A 23243-nucleotide genomic window follows, 5' to 3' on the forward strand; every position below is an offset into this window, starting at 1 on the left:
GGACACAGATATTTCTCAAGGTGTTTTAAATTGCAGTGGTTTTGGCAGGGGTAGAGTTAAATTTCTTGATCGTAGCTTGTAGGGTGCTATGTTTGGATGTGTCATGAAAACAGTGCTGATGATGTCTTTCAGCCACAGATTCTTAGGCAGGTTCTGTTCTCATTTCCTCCTCCTCATGAGTGAAATGTTCTCCAGCTTCAGGATACATGCCACAGCACAGACTACAATGCAAGTCTAAAGGCCCCCTAAATCATACTATGTTTCTCTTCACATAGCCATCCCCCAGGAGGTTCAAGGAATACGAACCTATACTCAAATGCAGACCTGGCATATTTAATATTATCTTTCTGAAGACGTTTACTCTGATATGATGGGAAAAACTTGATGGGAAAATGTCTTGCCTGATTAACCACTTGCGGGCATTCTACTTCATCTGTGTAACTATAGTCCTTGGAAACTAGACTACTAAAGGGCTGAGATGTTACTCCTACATTTAGAGACAAATTCATGAAGGCAGCTTAGTTTATGAGGAGCCTCACTAAATTCAAAGAAATTGATCAAAAGAAATCATGCTAGTGAAATTAACGGTAGGAACTGTATACTCTAAAGGAGCATTAACTACGCTCATCAGAGTGGTCCAGATATTTTCATAGCACAGTAATCTCCACAGAATCTGAAAAAAATTGCCACTTTTCTGGCCTGGAATTAAAAGATGATCTAGTATTGCTCTAGTTGCATGCTACCAGCTATTGCAAAGCTAAAAAAAAAAAAAAAACACCAAAAAAAACCCCAGGGCAATATTGAAACCAGAATAGAATCCACCTTTACCTCTCCAGAAAGGACTGGTAACACCAGTAGAGATAAGCATACCTATTCACCAGAGCAAGTAGCTGCAGGTACAAACAAGATTCACAATGTTACCTTTAGTGTCATGCTCTGGTACAGTCATTACACATACATTTGCAGATCTGTGCTCCTGAGATGCTAGAGGGCATTCTGTACAATTCTTACCTGTTTTTTCTCTCCCCTGGGATTACATTTCTAACGGGATCATCATCAGATGACAGCACAGCAGAACACAATTCTGTGCCTCAACACCAGTGAGATATTAGGGGGAATTCTTTGCCTTCTTCCCCACACATCCAGCCTCGCAACACTTGCTACTGGAGTGGCCGGTAGGCTTTATAGCATGTATGACTTTCTCTGTTCTAATCATCTGAATTCATTTAACAATATAACCATACCACTGGAACAAACAATGCTCAGGGCTCCATTTTAGAATGTGGCTTTTCCCCCAGCAAGAATATTGTGAAATTTAATTTCTAAATAGAAATATCTGTTTTCTTAATTATTTTTTTTTTAAATGCCATGTCACACTTGGGAAAGTAGAGGGAGAGGAAAGGAGGTAATATGCCTACAGATGGTATGACCCTCTGGATGGGAATGGCAGCCAGGGAAACTCTAGGCCCAATGAAACTAATGCAAGAACACATGCTGCTTTCAGCATGTGGACCAGATAATACAGGTTGAAAAGAGAATCTGTGGAGGGACAGCAAGGAAGGCAATACTCTCTGCAGCAGGACTCAGCTCTCAGCTAAAATAAATACCTTAGCGGCTAGCTTAAGCTTCATCTCTTTTGCATGCATTTGCTGAGCTGTACTCTAGAACATACAGAATTGACAAAATTAAATGACGGCATTTGCAGAACACTGATAACCAGGCCTAGTACAAACTACTACTGTTGATGATTTGCAGAAATCCAGTTCACTGCTTCTCTCTAAAACCTGCTGCTAGAAGCAAATCGACTCTTTATAGGAGCCATCTGATGTGTCTTGGAATGCTATTGACTACTCTAGTTTCCACCCTTCCCTTCCACTGTTCACTCCCGTAAGCCAAATTTTCTGTTTGCCATTCTTCATATTATTAGGCAGTGGCAGATGCCATTGCAAAAATTTAATAGCAACATAAACATTACAGTCATCTATGTATAAACACCCTTTAATTAATTATGTGACTCTAGGAGGACATGACAAGGGGGGGCGATCACATGCTATGCGGGGAAAGGAAGAGAGCGGTTTGTTTACACACAACATTCACTGTGGACAAAATTAAGCAAGGCAGCCTTCGGAGGAGCAAGAGAAAAACACTACTACAAGGTAGAAATCACTATACTGAAAGCAGAGTCATGAGGGTGTAGAGACTCTTCTATTAAACTGAGTGTTTTGACCATTGCATAGATGTTGGAGCACTTTTGAGATGCATGGCAGAGGTAGCAAAGAAGGCTGAATCAGTAAGCCAATGAAAAATAAGACCAGATGAATAGCTCACTAAGATCGCCTTAGTGTGCACCCAGTCTTGCACAAAGGCACTAGCTTCCTGTAGGAGTTTAATGGATCCAACTTAACATAGCTTGAAACTTCAGATGCTATGGGTTAGAGTCCACATCACAACTGACAAGTATCTTAACAAAAAGCCTAAACCATTCAACGCAAAAAATTAACCACTCCCATTTAAGTGAAAAATGCTAATTCACAACCAAAATGGCATATCTGCAAATTAATCTCTTGACATAATCATCAAATCTAACTCTTTTTTAAACATTAGAAATGCAAAATTCAACAAAACAATTAAGATCCACATACAGTTTGGCTGAAAAGATTAGTTGATTCCATCTCTACAGGTTTTATACAGAGAAAAGAATCAAATGATAAGGAAATATATATCTTTCACATCATTATACAAGGAAATTACACAAATATAGAAATTATACAAGGAAAGAAAACATGAGAGAAAAAAATACACCCAATTTTGCCTGAAAAAACTGACCTTAAAAACCTTATTAACAGCTGCCTTCCTGCCATACCTTGCAGTTAACTCAGGGCTGATTGCTGGCACCTTGCTGATTTCTTCGCCAAAGGTGTATTTAGGCACTGCGCTGCAGGGTCTGCTTTACTCCTAACCAAGCACTGCATGTACAGATTTAAACGCCGCACAAGCTTTACTATTGACTTAAACTATGATGAATTTTATTTTCCAAAAAACAACAGATGGCTTTCAGACTACAAAGTCTTTCTCCTTCTGTAAAAAACACAAACTGGAGAGTGGTGTAGCTAAACTCTCCTCTTACACTTAGGATTTGTACCTACTTAGCAACAACCCAGTTGAAAATTTGATGAAGACCAACCTCCTGAAGTTGATGCATTACTTATCTCTCATGTTAATGTTTCTCCATAGTACAAGACTCGTTAGAGTCTTAATTTCATGGAAAAATTAAGCAATACTGTTCCACAGCCAAATTAAGAACAGCTTATACCCTATTAAGTAGTAAAATAGTAAGTACTTTCTCATTCACTTCCCCATCTCTACCTTCCACTATGGGGTGAGATTAGGGTAAATTTTTGTAGCACCAGTCTAACCAGAGATTCAAGAGGTTTGGGATCAGGGTAAAGGCATTTTCGTAAGTGTTTAATCCTCCTGAATGCCCAGTATGATCTATGGGAGCTCAGTGCACTTATAAAAGCTAGCCCTTGCAAACAGTCCACTCAAAACCAAACCAAAACAAACTTCCTCAAAAGAGGAGAAGAAGAATCACTGTCGAGTTAAGCCTTTATAGCATCCTTGTGCACACAAGAGAACAGAAAGATGAGTTCCATGTAGTGCAACAAAAGCTATCATGAATCCTAGGGCTTTAGAAGTACAATGGCAGCACCAAACCCAAGGGTGCCAAATGTACTATTGAGGAAGTAGCCAGTGACTGACCACCCCCTTCCATGCAGGAAGTCTCTGCTAAAGCCACTGGGACAGTTTCTGCTCTCCATTTTACTGCTTCAAGTCCAGCTTCTTCAGCAGGGTAACTCTTTACAATAGTCTTTGCAAAGGATCAAAAGTTACTTGCATCAAAAGGCACTGCAATTGCGAAATGACTGCTGCACATTTTCTGGAAGCATAAATATGCCGTAGTAACGCTTGTTCGAAATTAGTGTGAAATACAATAGTATAACTGGATGATGCTCTGTGTCACAGAATCCTAGAATGGTTTGGGTTGGAAGGGACCTTAAACATCATCTAGTTCCACCCCCCCGCCATGCAGTGATATGATTTCGTTTTAGGTAGTCCTGCCATGAGCAGGGAGTTGGATTGATGATCCTTACGGGTACCGTCCAACTTGAGATTTCTATGGTTTTACGAACTAGCTTACTTCACAGATGTATATTAAACTTAATCTTAAACAAAAATATTATTTTAGTCTTCCAGTTCTGTTCAGTGCCTTGTGGACATTATGACAGAAGAACAGAGATAGCAGTGCAGGTAATCAACAGGAAACTGTCCCTGTCAACTGTTAGAAATGTGCTGCTTCACATACAGAACAGCCTTTTTTCCCCTTACGCTAGATGGAAAAAGATGAGATCCAGAAGATACAATACCAGAGAATAAAAAAAGCAATTTCTCAGTGATGTATTTACTGTACTTCAGATCTCAGGACATATTTTTTTTAAAGGGGAGTCACAAAGAGTAGTTGGAGTGGTGGGGAGTCACAGCGGATGCCATGAATTCAACAGATTTCTATAGTGTATGATTTGTAAGCCACAGCCTTTGGAGAACGATTCTTCCTAAGTTTTAAGGTAAGCAGCACAGAATTTATCATTTTAAAAAAATCAGTAGGAACTACTGCACAGCTCAATCCTAGGTGGCTCAGAAAGGGCAGGAATTGCAGCTTTCCATACGCAGACCTAACACAACTTGCCCAATAGTAGCACTTCCCAGCTCCAGAACACTATCTTGTAATGAGCTGGATGTGAAGAATAAAAGTTTAATCTAAATCAACAATTCAAATGAGTCCCAGAAAGAGAGCAGTATTACTACCAGCACTATTTTCCAGATAGACAATCAATGCATTAAAAGATGAAAAGAGCTGAGTAACCTGCTCTTGTGCAATGGGTCCAAGAAAGGCCTTTCACTCACCTGATGTGAACACTTCCAGTTGTGAAAGCTGATCAAGTCCATCTATTTTGCTGGTTATCAGTAAAGCAATCCATCAGTCTGTATGTGTGGCATATGAAGCACAGGTAAAGTGAATTTCACAGGCATTTTACAGTCAGCTATGTTTTAAATAACCAAAAACTAAACTGCATTTTGTCAACTGCCTACTTGTGAATTCATCCTCATTTGAAGCATTTAAATTCAATTAGCTGGATTTGCAGAGTTAAGTAGTAGCATATTGCTGGCAAAACTGGGTAATGGCTCTTAAAATTTAATTAAGAGTGTATTGAATCAGTAGTCATCCTTTGTGGCAAGCTGTATTACAGAAACTACATTGTTTTTTGCTGCTTGCTTGTTTACTTTATATTCTACAAAAATACCACAAATGCCAGCCTCTTTTTTAGTTCTTTTTTCCTCTTTTTTTTTTTTTTTTTTTTTTTTTTTTTTTTTTTTTTTTTACATCTTCATATTGCAGAAATTAGGTTTCAAGCCCAGGGTATGCAGCAGATTTTAAAACGTCTTCTTAGCTTCAGGCATGAGAAGCATATTGATAACTCCAATTCTACCAATTTAAGGATGCTGTAATTGGGGAAGTAACAATGACTGCCTTAAGCATGTTGCACAAACTAAGTTTCAAAACAAACATACATTCAGGATTCATTGGGGTTTTGCGTGTTTCATTTTTTTTGTGTGTGCATTTGTGGGGTTTTTTAATGTTTACATTTCGGAAAATGCAAATGTATTAAAACCAAAACTATCCACAGAAATGGGACTTTCTTTTTTCCCAGGAAGGCTTCAAAAGAGACAAACTCACTGCATAACAGCCAACAGACAAGTGTTTATGGAACCCTTCTAAAAGAAGCTCAAGTTCAAGCCTCTGCCACAAATCCGGTATTTAAACTATTTTACAGAAAAGTTAAGTAGTTCTATTAGGTTTATATAGCAAGGTCTTGGTATCAGGGGGTCTACAGGGGTAGCTTCTGTGAGAAGACAAAAGCAGCTGCCTCCCATGTCCAACAGAGCCAGCTCTAAGACAGACCCACTGCTACCCAAAGCTTTCAGTGACACTGGTAGCACCTCTTTGACACCATGTTTAAGAAGGGGTGAAAAGTACTTTGCAACAGCTGTGAGAGAAGTGAGAAAGTGTGAGAGAAACAGCTCTGCAGACACAAAGGTCAGTGAAGAAGGACAGGGAGGAGGTGCTCCATGCTCTAGAGATTCCCCTGCAGCCCATGGTGAAGACCACGGTGAGGCAGCCTGTCCCTCTCAGCCCATACAGGTCCACAGTGGAACAAATATCCATCTGCAGCCCGTGGAGGACCCCACGCTGGAGCAAGGTGAAGTGCCTTGAAGGAAGCTACAATCCATGAAAAGCCCATGCCAGAGCAGGCTCCTTGGCAGGAATGGTGGCCCATGGGGGACCCACGCTGCAGCAGTCCTTTCCCGCATGACTGCACCCTGTGGAAAAGACCAATGCTGGAGCAGCTCATGAAGAACTGCAGCATGTGGGAAGGACCCACACTGGAAAAGTTTATAAAGTACTGTATCCCATGGGATGGATCCCAGGCTGGAGCAGGGGAAGAGCATGAGGAAGAAGCAGCAGCAGAGACAAAGTGTTAAGAACTGAACTGCAGCCCCTGCTCCTCATCCCTCTGCATGGCTCAGGGAAGGGGGAGGAGGTAGAAGAGTTGGGAACAAAGTCAAGCCGGGCAAAATGGGGAGAGTGGGGGGGAAATATTTCTAGCTTTGTTTTATTTTTCACTAGCCTACTCTGTTACAATTAATTGGCAATGGGTCAAGTGACCGTGGAGAGCATCCTTTCATATGGTATACTACCCCAGTTCAATCTTGGAAGCTCTTGTTTGAGTACTCTGGATAACAGCCTGGTTGATTTCTCTCTGCACTGGGCCAGACAACCACTTCACACACTCATGAACAAAATATTGTGTGACTACAATGTTCTAATTCTCCATGGTCTTTTCATCATGTGGCAGTCATCCTAGATACCAAGATCCTCTGAATTCTGTACACGCAAAAAGTGACTGAGATGAAAAAGGTCCTCAGAGTCATTCAAAAGATACAGCTGCCCTGGTTTCAGCTGGGATAGAGTTAATTTTCTTCTTAGTAGGTGGTGCAGTTCCATGGTTTGGATTTGGTATGAGAACAATGTTGATTGCACTCTGGTGTTTTTAGTTGCTGCTAGGTAATGTTTATACTAAGTTGAGGACTTTTCAGTTTTTCAGGCCTGGCCAGTGAGAGGGCTGGAGGGGCACACAAAACTGGAAGGGGACACAGCCAGGACAGGTGACCCAAACTAACCAAAGAGGTATTCCATACCATATGATGTCATGCTGAGTATTTATAAGCTGGGGGAAGAAGAAAGAAGGGGGGGGGGGGGGGGGGCGCATTTGCAGTTATGGTGTTTGTCTTCCCAGGTAACTGTTATATGTCATGGAGCCCTGCTTTCCTGAAGATGACTGAACACCTTCCTGCTGAAGGCAAGTAATGACTTAATTCCTTGCTTTGCTTTGCTTGCGTGGCTTTTGCTTTACCTATTAAGCTGTCTTTATCTCAACCCATGAGTTTTCTCACTTTTACTCTTCTGATTCTCTCCCTCACCCCACCTGGGGCAGGGGGGAGGGGTAGTGAGCGAGAAGTTGCAACATGCTTAGTTGCAAGCCAGGGTTACAACGTGACAATGCCCTACTTGAAAGGAGATTGCTATCCTCTTAGGTGTACCCTTGCACTAGAATCATCAATAATATGACCATCTTATCATAAGGAGATGCACAGTTCACAATGAATTTGTATTCGCAAATTCCAGCCTCCAGGACCAGCTCCAGTCGTTCTGTGCTACCACAACACCTTGGTCTTAAATAGCACTGCATATCCCAATGAATCGATGCGAGTCAGAAGTTTACACAATCTTATCCTCACAGCTGGGGGTGAAGAAAGGTTAAAAGTATCACATTTTCAAATGTGATCTATAGTAAGTAACTCCATAAAATACATGTCTTAATATGTTCAAGTACAAGCTGCATGGAAGACCACAGAGTGTCAGAAGAGAAGAATGAAGTCTTAACTACCAAACTCCTAACCCGGACACAAATCTACTCTGCACAAAGTGTAGACACATTAATTTCACTTAAGCTGGACCAACCTTTAAGCAAAGGAGCTTCAGGCACCCCAGCCAGAACAAAACAAATCAAACAGAAGGTAACAGGTGATTATGACCACTGTACCTAAGCAGGAACTTCTTAAAAACACACATACACAAAATCAGTTGTCACAAGAGGTAAGTATTAGTCATTCTAATTTTCATCAGCTTTTCAGTTAGATTATTGTAAAAGGCAACAGAGTGCTCACTACATTCTTGCTAATGTAAAAAATAGTATTTTGTGAGATAAGCCAAGCATTGACTCCACAGTTAGAAAAAAAGGGTCTAATTATTAATAAAGTAGCGACTATTCAGTTGTGATCCATTTTCCTTTTACTGCAATTAATTACAAATAATGACTGTCAGGATCACCAGTGTTTCATCAATAAGGAGCCCAATTTTATGTTTTGCCTTATGTGCAATAATATACACCACAGCCACTTTACTGGGACTCCATGGAGTAACCAGGCCCAGACCCAGGCCCAGAATTTGGCTCTTTGTAACAGAGTAGCTAGGGGTTGCCTCTGGAATAGAGAACTGCAGAATGATACTGTTGTAACCAGGGCCTTAAATATGCAAGTTCTCAAACACAGGGTAAGCATCTTTCCCCAACTTCAACAATAACCACACCTATCAGAAGCAGATTTATCTCCAAAAACAAGATGGGAGTTCAGACTCCATAGACCCTGAAGTCCATCAGCTCTTTGCTGGAACATCCAGCCAGGGCCTGGGCCTGGGGGTGGGGAGGAAGGGTCATGGAAGTCTAAGAGCTGGCGATAAGAATGCTTCTCCAGTTGTTTCTTGGAGCTCACAAAATGACCTCAGATGGTCATAATTGCTGGCTCTCATGCAGCTAAATTTTTAACTGATGTTCTAGATGCTCAGTTCTCTATATCACTTGGCCAACCTCCAGACCTGGCTAAATCCTTTTAGGAAACATTAAAGCCATTTTCATCAGAGCCTGCAGGAAATGTGCATAAGCAAGCACACACTTCCACACATCTCCAACAAATTCTTTATGAACCAGAAGGGCAATAAAACCTGACTGCTTTCCAAATGAGCTCTTAATCATAATCTGTTACTTAAAATATTGGAAGTCAGCATACATCCGATCATACAACATGGTCTTTTGAGAGACAAAGCCAGACAGATTTATGTTTGCTTTTTATGCTGAGGTCAAGGTTCCCTTATTTGTCTTATGTTATTTCCTAGCTTTACTGTGTTATAACTTTGAGAAGGTTCAGAACCAGAGAGGTCACCTATTGCCATTTTAATGAGCATACAAACTTTATCCCCAAGTGTATTTGCTCCCAGATATTAAGTACATCTTCCAGTGCAAACCAGAAGTTGTGTGCTCCTGAAAATCAAGAGCTGTGAAAGAATAGACAGTCAAAAGATTCAGAAATTGAACACAGTGATTTTTAGATGTTATCTAATTCTACCACATCTTACAAAGATGTATATTTCTTTTCCTTAGAAGAAATAATGACTGAACACAAACATGCCAATTACCTATTATCCCACAGCTACACCACAAATTCACATTACTGCAAATATCCTGCTATTGTGATTTTAATACATAATCTAAAATAGACCATTTCAATCTTCCTACTCACACATCCATCTGTCTTTCCGGAGATCATCTTCACATCTCAATTTCTAAGGGAACTTTCATAGGAAAAAGCTATTCACAGACAAGAAAGATGCCCAAGTACTTTCCATTCACTGCTAAACAAATTTCTTCAGGAATCCTCCCACCACTGCTAAAGACAAGAGCTCTCTTTCTACCCATGTCCAGGTCAGTAAGCAAACCTGTTACACGTATAGTGTGTTCCTATCACATTACCGAGTAACTAAAAATGATATGACAGGGCAAATAGACAAAGGAGATCCATAAGGATTGCATTAAGATCTCAAGTCTGACATTCACTAAATTCTGAAATCTTGGCTTTGCAAATTTAGTTCTGGGATATTCAGGAACTCTAAAGAAATACAGCCTGTCCTGACCTTCTGGTGTGTCAGACTCCTGTCACTTCAGTGACGGGCTAAAAGTGAGATGTGGTATGTCAGCCAGCCAACTGAATAGATAGACTGTTTTCACATCCAAACTGCTATGCAGCAGCCAAGGGACAACACAGTCCCAAAACCCAGTTGCACCATAAAAGCTGCAAATGAGCCTGGAAATCCACTGCTCTTAGGGTTTCTAAGGTTGGTTTTGTTTTATAAAAAACACAGAACTAAACAACAGACAATGAAAAAATAAAGCCTCTGGGGAAGAGGAAGAGTCCAGTGGCCCTCAAAAGGCAAGTCAGTTTCCTTTTGTTCAAAAGGAACAGTTTGTGCTAAAAAATGCCACTGACAGAAAAAAGAGGGAAGAAATTATAGAAAGGAAGGGACAGTAGCAGCACAAGTAGTAAGACAACACAGCCCTTACTGAACTGAGAGTCTGGGTACCTTCAGCACAGTCTCCAGACAATTTTTTTCCTGCAAAGTGATTTTTTAAATTTTATATGTTCACACTGTTCTTGCTTGCTTTTCTTGGGGAAGAGACACAATCAGCAGTTAGAGGGTAGTAGAGAGCTCAGCAAATGAAAAAAACCTGCCAGCTAAGTGCAACATGTAGTGAAGACGACTGCACTGAGCAAGAGCAGCACCTACACCTTAAAGCCCTTCAGAGGCTTAAACAAAACACTCTTTTTTGTTTCTCCAAACAAAAATCTGGAGAAAACAAACAGTAATGCTAAAAAGACCACTCCATTTCAGCACAGATGCCTTTCCCATCCTGCCATAAGTCAGTCTGTTTGAAGTATTTTACTATACCAAGAAACTGCAGCAAGAGTACAGCCTGCAGTGAAAGGAACATACCGTGGTCAGGAAAAGGATGCATACCTATGTTGATCAGCTCATGACTGCTTGTTTCAATCATTATGCAAACGCCTTAGCTACTGTGAAATTTTTCCACAATGGTACCAAGGTCAACTACAGGTGGAATTCTGTTCTTTGCCTTACTGCATGACACGCGGCATATAGAGCTGGTCTACAGAAGGCCTTTCTCCTTTCCAGATACCTTCTACATCATCCCCCAGTGAAAGTCAGCAGTACAAGAAAAGCAAAGTCTAGCAAACTTTGCCTAGAAAAAACCTCCCCGGCATTCCTGGTAAGACAGCCAGGAACTGGGAGTTGTCCAGCAATGGGTTTTGGCTCACTGAGGACAGGCAGAAAATCAGAGCGCCACAGACAAAAGCAGAAACTCAGCACAAGGAAAAACATGAAGCTTGCATGTTTTGTTACATCTGATGCAAAAAAGAGAGGCCTGAAGTTGCAATGTAGCTTGCACAAATTTACACACAGCAGCTGCCTGTGGCAGCAATCAAAAAAAGGCCCGCTGCTTCTGCTCACCAGTTAGGCAGAGGTGAATAAAATTCCCCAGCATGGAAGCTACCAGCTCAGGAAGGACAGTCTGATTCACTAAAGCTGTAAAACTTTTTTCTCACTGCAGTTCAGTGTAATTAAAGCTGGTTCATGTTCATGAATGTGTGATGCTGGTAAGCTGGCAAGGACCATATTGTATTGGCATTGAACTGCAGTGCCCATTCCTTGAGACTCATGTTTCTTCTACTCTTTAGAAAAATAAGGTGGATTGGGGTGGGAGTGACAAAATGAAGGGCGAAGAACAGTAAAGCCCGTTGTCTGACTGAATCATAGCAGGACTGCCTATCTCCAGCTGCCATGGCAAGCACTTATTTCCCTATAGAGCTCTGTGGTTCTTCATCCATTTCAGATATTTCTGGATTCCCTCATACTTTTATTTGCATGTGTGAGAGAAAAGAATTTAAACATTTTTAAAAGGCTATGTAACAAAACATTTAACAAAAAATATTTAACAAAAGATGGGCAACTGAGGGAGACAGGATGGCCCTAGTACTCATGTGACCTTATTTTAAGTCTTACGCACGTTTGGTCTCAAACAAACATGTCTTGACCTCACTGGTAATGTGTGCTCCAGCTATGGCATTTTTTCACCAGGATTTCACCCTTTGAAATGCTAACACAGGTTTAGGTTTACATGTCGATTACTAGCTTGGGTTCAATAATGTGTTTTTTCTGTAACAGGTATTTGCCTGGTTTGCCAGTTAAAATGTACAGTAATCTCATATCCCGCTATACAGAAACTTAAGTAATGAAATATAAAGCATATCTTGAATTCAAATTATATAAATAGTCTTTGCAATATTTGCAAAGATTTCTTCACCTCACCTTCACTGCACTGTGTCAAGAGTACAAAAACAAATGAACAACAATTTCAACCTTACAAACTTTTAACAATATAGATCTAAAGTAAGGATATGAACTCCAGGCAGCTGGAGGAGATGCAAAGCATTGAAATCCAACAGGCTGAATTTGTTCTTAGTGCCCAGTACATGCAATTTTCCTTAATTTAATGGACAGATGCTTTGCATCAGGAGTGAATTTAAATGTATGACTATGATGTGTGAAAATGCTTTTCTTCCACAACAGGGAAGGCATCTTCATCAACATAATTTATGCAGCTGTGAGTTCTTCATTCAGCTTGATTGCTGTTTGTGATATTTTCTGTAATGAAAACGTAATAATTTTAAATGCTGCTGCCAGTTTTCCCCTAAAGACTTACTTCTACCTCTGATGAGAAAGGTTGTGCTGGTCAAGTGCTCTCAGTCATACTTACTGAGAATCAATGATTGAATTAAATTATATACTTACCATTTACAGAGTTCCTGAGGACCTTGTCTGTCTCACATTGGAACTATAGCATTACTTAAGTAGCATCCAGTGGGTCTTAAGCTCTGCCCAGAGCATACTGTATCTTCTCATATGTCTTCATTTGTTGGAAGAGCCCATAATTATGTACTCTATTAATCAATTTTTTTAAACCATGAAAAAGAACCAGTGCTCTGCTCTCTGCACAGGCACCTAGCAAAACCACTGGCCCTAGAGAGTGAGTGAATTCTAAAAAAGCTCTCTGCAACCAAAGCCAATGAACTCATCATTGTCTGAAAGCTGTAAGTAAATCCAGCTGGGAGCGGGGGGAAGTTTCTCTGCATCAGGAGACCATACTCTTCACATCTTTCCACTGAACAAGTGAAATACCCTGGGAAAGAAGACATACAGGCCATCTTCCTCTTTGCTACATTTCAAAAGAGAGAATCCAGCTTTACCTGCACTTTTAATGTTTTTATTGTAAACAATTGGGCTAAGGTGAAATACCTTTCTACTGTGGCACAAAAGACAATACAGTCTTCCTTCAAACGTACTCCTCCCTCCTCTTTGCCTTTATCATTTGTATCTGATGGTTGCTAATCACAGACTTTTCTAAACTGCTGAATTGGTAACACTACTCAGTCTTGTTAAGCTGTAGCAAAAGCACTGTACAATTATCTGCACTAACAACACTGCAACATGACCTATAAGCATTTGGCAGATAATTCCATGAAGGTAAGATACAGATGAACACATGTAAGGAAAAAAGAAAAAAATAATGATTAAAAAAGATAAAATCAACAAGTATCTAACCAATAGGACTAAATCTGAGACCATGAGGTTGCAGAGGAAAGAAGGAAATGCACATAACTACCTCACCTATTTAGAAACCTGATGTATTTAGCAAGGGTGCATCAGGGAAAATTTCTAACCGGCAGTGTGCACTACAGCCAGAACTCTACATTCTTCTGCATTACTGAAGGAGTGAAATTACATTCTGACATAACAAGACATGGTACACGTAACATTAGGTCAGACTTGTGCTAGCCCAGTTCTTAATGACTTCAGTCCTTGCCTGACACCTTGATTCAAGAACAGCCAAAATCAGCACAAGAAACTGTGACCTAAAAGCAACAGTGAGAATGTAGATGCATCTAGGCCAATTCATCAAATGCTTTGAGTTAGGTGCATTGGCTTTAAAGCCTCTTCAAACAGCTGTGTACAAACAGAAGTGAAGTGAAAGAAGAGAACCAATAAGAACTCTTCCTTTTACAAAACATCACAGAGGATTAGATTCAATGAAAAGAGAAACTCTTTGTATGAAGAAGCATGGACTATAGCTCAGGGGCCTGCTTCATTTGTTCCTGTACAGATCTTCCATGCAACCTGGGTCTCATGTTTTCTTTGCTGCAGCTATTCAACTGCATAATGCAAACAATGACCCTTTTACCAGCCTTGCTTCTTAAGAGCAGAAACCCTTAGCAAGTCTCTTCCAACTCCTTCCTCAGTGCCCAATACAAAGGGCACTATGAAAAAACCAAACAAAACCATTCTGATATAATGAATGCTAGAATGAAAATAATCATTCTAAACCTTTGCCAGCCCGCCCTGGAGAAAAGAAAGAAATATCTGCAAGAATGCAAGGACAGTTCTTGGCAAGTCATTTAGAAGACCAACCATATTTGATGCAATACTGTATTAATTTTTATTGGTACTTTTTAGCAGAGAAAATGGCATATTTACAGCACATACAGTATCTCTTAGAAATTGCCATTTAATCTCTGGCTCCAAATAAAGTAAGTTACATACATACATACATAAAGCAACATAAGTGAGGCCTTGATATCACTGTTAAGAGCAAATGCAAAACAGGGAAGTTTTTTCTTCTCTAATTACTTATTTAACAATTGTAAATACACTGTGTCTATTGTGTCTACCTGTCACTTAAATACTATCAAAATAAATAATTCTCATGGTATGTAATCAAGAAGTTTGTGACTCAGTTAATATTACTTCTATACACCTGTATACTAAAACAGACCTCTTCACAGCTGTCTTGAGCACTGACTACATGTAGCAAATCCATAAAGAAAAGCCTCCTGAAAAGGCTCTTAAAATGGACAAAGCCATCAAAATCTTAAAAAAGCTAGATTAACAAGCACCACTATACATAAGCCCCATACTACTGATGTATAAGGAAATCAGGTCTTTCTCGCTCCCTAAATTCAATGAGGCAATTTTATTTTTCAAATTACTAGGCAATTTAGGAGCCAAAGTAACAATAAAAGGAAGACTGCTTAGGCTTTTGTCCTATGCCCCAGATTCTTACTGGTGTACCGGTGCCCATTTCCCACTCACAGCAGTGGCACATAGTTATCTAAATGTTTACCTAAAACTGGTCCCAATACTCCTTAAAGTATGTGCCCCCTTGAAAATTCCAGATAATGATTTACTGACTTTAAGGAGCAAAATAACCCAGTGACAGTGACCAACAAGTCTCTTACATATGTTCATTACAGTCAACATACAAAGCTTAAATTGTGGTCTTGTCTCTATCTCATAGTTGTTGAGCTGAGTCCGACATTGACTTTAAATTTAAATTTATAAATAAATTATATTTATAATATAATATATAATAAATAAGTATAAATTATAATATATAAAAATAAATTTACCTGGCCTGTCAGAGAAGTTTCCTCCTGAAAGACATCATTGTAATTCATTTCCCAGCACTAAAAGAGTACTTACATATCTATGTAAATCTTTTACTATGGGATACTGTAAATGATATTTCTGTTGAGTATTTACACAATATCTGACAACTAATTGCTTCAGTAGTCAGATTTTCTTGTTAACTTCCAATTAATACATACGGAAAGCTAAACATTACCTTGATTTTCTTCGAGTTTCCCAATTGTTTCTATCTGCTCAACAAGGTCATTTGAGTTCCACTGGCTCATGCCTATGAGAATGGCATTTTTTCCTTCCACCATCTCTTCTGTAGGAGGAAGGAGAACAGAATAAATTGCAGTGATGAACAACAGAAAAAAGACAGAATGAGAACTAGTAATTGAGAGAAATTAACAAGTCATCCTGGTCCTTAACAGAAATACCTAACAGCTTAACATATGCAGGACTCTACAGGAAAGCTTCTTGCCTACTGACACGCCCTACAGTGTTACCTACATGCTTGATATATTGTGTGCTGGAAAACCATGGAAGAGAGGACTGCCTGAATTTTTGCTCTTACCTTGAACAATCACTTAAAACCAAAGCTTGTAATAAATCACTTTGAGTGTTTAATATCAAGTAACAGGATTAGTCAAAATTCTTCCCCCCTCTTGAAAAAGTTAGTGGTTTTTTTACTTTTACTTCAGATCATTCAAAAGGCAGAGAGAAGAATGGACACACGGACCAGTTTAAGGCTTTTCAAACATGTTTTTTCTCCTTTTATCAAAGCCACCTGTGCTACACAAAGCCTTACATTTTCGTCCAGGGACAGAGACATAATGGAATGGCAACGAGCCCACAGCACAGAGAACCATCTCTTTTACTGGAATGCCATCCAAGGAGGGGGGGTGGGAAAAGCTTTCAGCTTTCACAAAACACCAACAGTGGATATTCTCTCTCTCTCTCTTAAAAAAAGAAAAGAAATCCCAAAAACCAAACAGGCCTAGAAGCTATTGGAAAACATTTTCCTTCAATTTAACAGCTGTTTGGCATGAAGTGTGCATTAATCCTTTCTGAATAAATTTACTAAATGCATTTCAGCCTGGCTGCATACAGCCCAGAATGCTCTTTGTACCTAGGATGAGAGCACAGAAAAAACCCTGTAAAAATGATTAATCATGGTTTTTTACTTGTTAAGGCAGATTCAGGGAATGGGTCAAATTCTATCCTCTCTTACTGTCTTTTGTAGAGAGAAGGGCTCTATTACGGAAGTAAACACAGAAAAATTTGGCCAGAACATTTCTGGCTAAAATGATCAACATTTTCAAACAAAAAAAGAAACATGAGTTTGTTGGCAACCAGGCCTTGCAGTGGTCCTCTAAATTATTTTAAAATTTATGTTCTTTCATGGTTTCTCATATGTACCTCTCTCAGAGAGATCTTGGTACTGGCAGGAGGAAAGTGGATCCATATAAAGCCTTCTAAATCACTGCATAGTCATCATCATATCTTACCTCCCCCTAAGTCCTACCTTTCAGAAACACACACTCATAAAGGTCATTTGTCAGATTTATCAGAGAAGCTGGATCCAGCAAAGCCCTGACTGGACTCAATGCAATCTTAGGTGCTCCCTGAGGCAAAGAAAATCAACCACTTAGACCAGCATTTTGTTCAGGTTTTTGTCACTTTCTTTCACAAAGGCTGCTTTATTAAAACTGCTTATTGTTTGTATTATAGTGGAACCTATGGATTTCAAAGAGGTTGGGAAATACATTCAGTTTGCAAAGGAGAAGCTTGAAGTGGAAGACCCAAATACTCTCAAGTTTTACATATAGTTTCACTTAAGAAAGCCGACATTTAATCTACAAGTGACCATGTTCTCCAGTGACAAAGTGCAAGATGAATGTATGGAGGGGCAAAAGCCTTACAGGTTTTAGTGGGATCTCTGTAGAAGAATCAGCATTCTCTTTCCTATTTTGTAGATGCAGCTGTCCATAAGTAGTAAGAGACTTGAACTTTCACGGGTATTTTGGTTAGATTTGTAACCTGCTAGAAGATTTGTATGTAGACAGCCAGTCTAACAGTCATATTTGCAAGTGTGAAACTCTTGTTCTCTTTCAGCAAAGAGTAACCTTTTCAGAAACAAACATTTAAATCTGTAGGTTAAAATGCGTTTAAAGCACACTCTTCAGCGTTGCTCCTGCACAACTGTTCAGGTGTGTGAACAGTTTTGGAAGGTATTTGGGAGGGAATGGTGAAGCCTAAAAATTCCAACTCTTTTTCATCAATTTGAGTTTACTCTTAATCCCAGGACTGTTAAAAGAGCAACAAAACAGTTCCTTCTAGTTCAGAAACAGCAGATACAGACCTGAATGAGGACCAGGAAAACTTGAGGAAGGAGTATTACAGGACTATGTCTGTCCTGACTGTTAGGAGATCTATACCAATTCAGTGGCTGTCAAATCAGACTCCAACACACACAATACTTAACATTCTCCACAAGGCTATCAACATGAAAAGACCAGAGAAAAACCTGTGAGATGTAACACATTCAGCACACTTCACCAGCACATGTGGGAAGAGTAACACTTGAGCACAGCCTCAGTGGCCTCCATTTTCTGCCCTCCGCTTCCGTCTTCCGCAGCAGTTATAAGAAGGGCAAGGCTAGAAGGGCAAGCAGAGACTGATACATTTCCTTTTGCTTTTTTATTAAACCAGTTTTCATATCAACATGAAAAAAGTCAAAGCAAAAATATTACTAATTCTAGCACGTTTCCCAGCAGCATAAACTTTTTTTTTTTTAGTTTAGGCATAAGGTGCCTTTGGTTAAAGAAACAAGTCTCAGGCAATCTGTTCAAACCAACACTATGTAAGAGGCTGTCACAGCAAATTATTAAATGGGTTACAGAGGTCTAGTGACAAGACAAAGCTACAAGTCACTTAGCAAGAGAAATTACACAAAACATAGATGCATCCACAAGAAATTAATTCTGCATTAAGAATAAAAACCAAGCTTAAAACTTTGGATTTTACTCAAACCACAATGTACTGTAACTTAGATGGATTTTGAACTGCATTAAGTTAGAAAGCCAGCTAACTTGGATCACTGCTGCTTCCCTGGGGCAATGAACATTTTTGGAGATGAAAACCAGCAGGATAGCTTGAGTATGTCCATGACTACCAACAGGTTGCTATACTTGGAAAAGAACATGTACCTGAAATTCTTTGTTCAAGTATAATTTGTCTTCAAGCACAGCAAGATATATATTGGTTTTCAGACTCAGGATAAAAATATATAACTCCTATGCCTAACTCACCAACATTTTGCAGCAAGAATCTTGAGCTTGTCCCTCTTGTAATTATCGATGATGGTTTTTATCTTCCATCATTTCATCAAAACGTATAAATGGCAAAAACCCACAAACTTTTAATTTTAAAGTAGAATGAATGTTAGTATGAATAACATTGTTTACAGAGGGAGGAGATTTTTCTCTGCTTACCATGAACATAAAGATCAGTGTTGAAGAGCTCAATAAAGCATAGGTGGTTTGGGTAAAAAAAAGCATTTCAAACAGCAGGAATGAAGGCAAGTACTGCAGAAGGGCCTTCATGCCACACAGTTTTCTGTGAAATCTGAGCAGCCCTCTAATTTAAGCAAGGGCTGACCCCTTATCCCTGGGCCATTCCACTTTAAAGCTCTCCTAACAGGCAAAGGGCTTCCGAGTACACAAATGTGGCCCTGAGTTTTTGTTCCCTTTAAACCTTCAGCATGCGACAGTGTTTCTGAAACACAGCTTGTCTGAGATGAACGCAGCCATGTGCCTCCAAGGAAAAGATTCCCACCCCACCCTGCCCCTCCACTGCTGAGGTGATGGCAGCAGAATATACACTGAAGGACGCAGAGGCTGCTAGCACATCTAAAAGCAGCTGACGCTCACTCAGAAGGCCTGGACTCTCTCTGTGGCTGTCACAGAACCTGGGGTCGGGCAGGGAAAGCCATTCGGTTTTCTTTGCATCCAATGCCTTGCCAGCAAACACAGGATGACCTGCATCTCTCCTTCCATCCCTTGCCTGCTCAAACTGTGAAAAGCTTCTTACTGCTTCTTCATGCAGCTGGAAATTCACATTGGTAGACATTTGATACACACAGAAAATACTTTTAGGGATCATAATTTACCTGAGGAAAATCTGATAGCACCAAGGCAAAAGTCTAATAAGCCTAAAGTTTCCAGCATGGAAGAATAACACAGTTCTGCTTTGAACTGAGAACTTTCTCCCTCACTTAATGCTTGTCACATGGAAAGCAAGAAACAAAGGAAAGCTGGGCAAAAGAAAGCAGTAAAATAACACTTCTCCCTTCCACTATGGATTTCACCAAATTAAGTAGCTAGCCAGAACAGATGAATCAACAGTCAGAACATGTACATCTCCCCCATCTCAAATGCAGGTGCTTGATTCTCTGTTTACAAGGCTGTCAGCCAGAAATGTCTTCATTTAAGGAACTGGGGTTTGACCCCAGCTGTTTTTCAGAATGCAAAAGCTGCTCACTAATGTTATGTTTTAATTGTGCCCACTGCTGTGCCCTTTGCCTTCTACTTCAGGCTGTCACTGAAGTGCAAATTACACATGGGTAGATGTAGAGTCTGGGATAGCTTCCAAATTCACCCATAAAATAAAATAGTACTCAACTCCAGCTGCACTGTGCAGAAAGTCCTTTTAGCTGCAAGAACGTCAAGCACTGATGAAGTACTCTGCATAAATAACAGAGAATGGGTGAGAGAAACAGGTAAGGAACATCACAGGAAATGTAATGCTGGAGACAGAACAAGGGTATCAAGCTACTTCATTTCTAGGTGGTGAAAGCTGGAGCCTTTCTCCTGGACAGGTCCTCCTCATTCCAGCACAAACTCCTGTGGTTTCTCTGGTGCTATGCTTAATCCACTGATAATGCCAATTACTTTAGCCCACACATATACTTTACCAAAGACACAAGCTCCCTCATCACCCAGAGAGCTTCCGAGTATAGAAATGCCTTCTGCCTCTTCTGCTAGTATCTGTGCTTTTGTGCACATTTATTTTCCTGACATTTAAACACTCATTATTCCTATAAGACTAAATTAGGAGGAGCGTATAGACTCACTCAAGGGTAGAGAGGCTTTGCAGAGAGATGTGGATACACCAGAGAACTGGGCAATCACCAACCACATGACATTTAACAAGAGCAAGTGAGAGATTCTTAAGCTGGGATAGGGTAACCCTGGTTATGCATACAAATTAGAATACAAGAGGCTGCAGAGTAGCCCCATGGAAAGAGATCTAGTGGTTTGGGTGATGGCAAATCGAATATGAGTCAACAGTGTGCCCTGGCAGCCAAAAGGGCCAGCCGTGTCCTGGGGTGCATCAAGCACAGCATATCTAGCCAGCTGAGGCAGGTAATTTTTCCACTCTACACCACACTGGTGCAGCTCCACCTCGGGTTCTGTGTGCAGTTTTGGGTGCCTCAATGTAAGGACATCAAACTATGAGACTGTATCCAGAGGACAGCAACCAAGATGGTGAAGAGTCTGAAGTGCAAGACATGTGAGGCACTTGGTTTGTTCAGCTTGGAGAAGAGAAGGCTGAGGGGTGACATCATCATAGTCTACACCTTCTTCAAGGTGTGCAATGGAGGGGGAGGTCCTGATCTTCTCTTTCTGGTGACCAGCAACAGGGCATGACAGAATGCAATGAAGCTGCAACAGGGGAAGTTAGGACTGGACATTAAGAAAAGGCTTTTCATTGAGAGAGCGGTCAGTCACTGGAACAGGCTCCCCAGGGAAGTGGTCACAGCACCGAGCCTGTCAAGAATTCAAGGAGCACCTGAACAATGCTCTTAGACATGTGACTTAGTTTTAGGTAGTCCTGTGAGAAGCAGGGAGTTAGACTTCATGATCCTTACAGGTCCCTTCCAACTTGGGATACTCTATGGTTCTGTGAAAGAGTACATGCACAAAAGTGACATAAAGAGAGGAGAGGAGGATTTGGTGTTAACTCTTATAGATGCCCAATTATTAGCTTTTTTTTTTAATTCTCCTTTTCTTTGTTAATTGTTGATGCTAATCAGATTGACAGAACAGCATGGTCACTGTTATATGGTTTACACACAGTAGCACCAGAAAACAAGAAACTTCAAAAGTAAGTGCAAGAAACCAATAATAAGACAATCTAAACCAGAGAAGGTTTTCTACCTATGCCCTACCAGTAATATACAGACCAGCAAATGTAAGGGTTTATGTCCTCCCTAGTGAGTTACGGAATATAAAATCAGTACTATCATCCTCCAGGTAATCCATGTAAACAGGCCCATGTAAACACCACCTTTTCCTTCAAACAATCTGGCGATTCTGAAGCCTGCTGCCAGACTGGAAGGCAGGTTGATAACATCAATTTAGTAACTTCACTTCTGCCTCACAAGGACTCTCTCTTAGAATGGACAACTCATTCCCACCTTCAATCCCATCTTTTTAAGAGTTGATACTAAAACCTGTCCACTATTTCTGTTTTTCAGAAACAAAAGAACCAGCAAAAGGCTTGTATCAGAATTCTCTTCTTCCAACTTAAATCTATTGCAGCAAGCACAGATAGCAGCTTATGAACAGATAAAGTAATGGCATTCTTCTTGCACTCGCTTCAAAATTGAGTTATACTTTTCCTTCAAGACTCATTATTAAGAGATTAAATGTTCCGGTGGCTGGGTTCTGATGATGCAAACATGTAATTGACCAGTTAGGCTAGAACATCACCTTGGTGCTGTACGAACACATCAAAGCCAACATTCTGCTTTGCTGTCTTTATCAAAACACCAGCAAGGGAGTCAGGACTAGCACACCGCTGAGAAAGCCACCACATTTTCTTCAGTGAGGTCAGTGATGGAGACCAGTATGAAAATATGGGACTGTGATTCTTTCTTATTCCCTTAACATAATTAAACGTAAACTAAAAGCCCACTTTACAATACTCAGCTCGAAGCATAAAGAACAGAAAAACTGAAATCTCAACCATCTCAAACAGGAATTTCCCATAAAATAATAATCTTTTCCATCCACTCTTCCAAAAATTCATGAACATCAGGAGTTCTGACTACCTCTGCAAGAGGTACAGGGGAGCAGCAGCTACCAAACCAAATGATCTTTAGAGGGGCCTACAGAGCGAGAGCTTGACTATCACAACAGTTTGGGTAGTGAGGAAGGGGATACACCATGCACTTCCTAGCACAAAGTCCATTTCCTGAGGGAAGAGTCAGCTTCACACACTTGATGTAGGACCTGTTACCTCTGAGTAATGACAAAGGGAGACATAGCAGCTGGACCAGTTGCTCAGATGACAAAGTGTCCACTCAGAGACCCCAAGAGCTGACATCAAATGCCAAATATAGGCAGAAAGAATATGATCTGGGATCATTTCCCTATGGATTAATTAAACTGTTTCTTCCCCTAACTTCTTCATTAAAACACTGTATTTTCAGGTTGTAAAACCTACATAACCTGTTTTGCATATGAAGCAGTACTGACCAAGCCAAATGAAATACCCCAAGGCCTTAACCATAGCTGGATTTCCTTGAAACACTCCAGCACAATTAATAACCAGCAGTAAGATACTGACTTAACATGTTTAAATATGAATTGGACTCTCTAAAAAGTACATTTAATTGTAGATCAGA

At 40.2% G+C, this 23243-nt stretch overlaps 1 protein-coding gene across 2 annotated transcripts in view; it reads right to left on the reverse strand.

Annotated features, from left to right (window-relative positions):
- The window catches only part of PITPNM3 (PITPNM family member 3), a 118111-nt gene that overhangs the window by 59183 nt on the left and 35685 nt on the right, over positions 1-23243 (reverse strand). For both annotated transcript variants that reach the window (XM_056338110.1, XM_056338120.1), the window contains one exon: positions 15765-15872. In XM_056338110.1, the coding sequence (XP_056194085.1) occupies positions 15765-15872 (108 nt within the window). The remainder of the gene's footprint in view (positions 1-15764; positions 15873-23243) is intronic.

The sequence above is a fragment of the Falco biarmicus genome, chromosome 1 (genome assembly GCF_023638135.1).
Source record: "Falco biarmicus isolate bFalBia1 chromosome 1, bFalBia1.pri, whole genome shotgun sequence".
NCBI classification, from domain to species: Eukaryota; Metazoa; Chordata; class Aves; order Falconiformes; family Falconidae; genus Falco; species Falco biarmicus.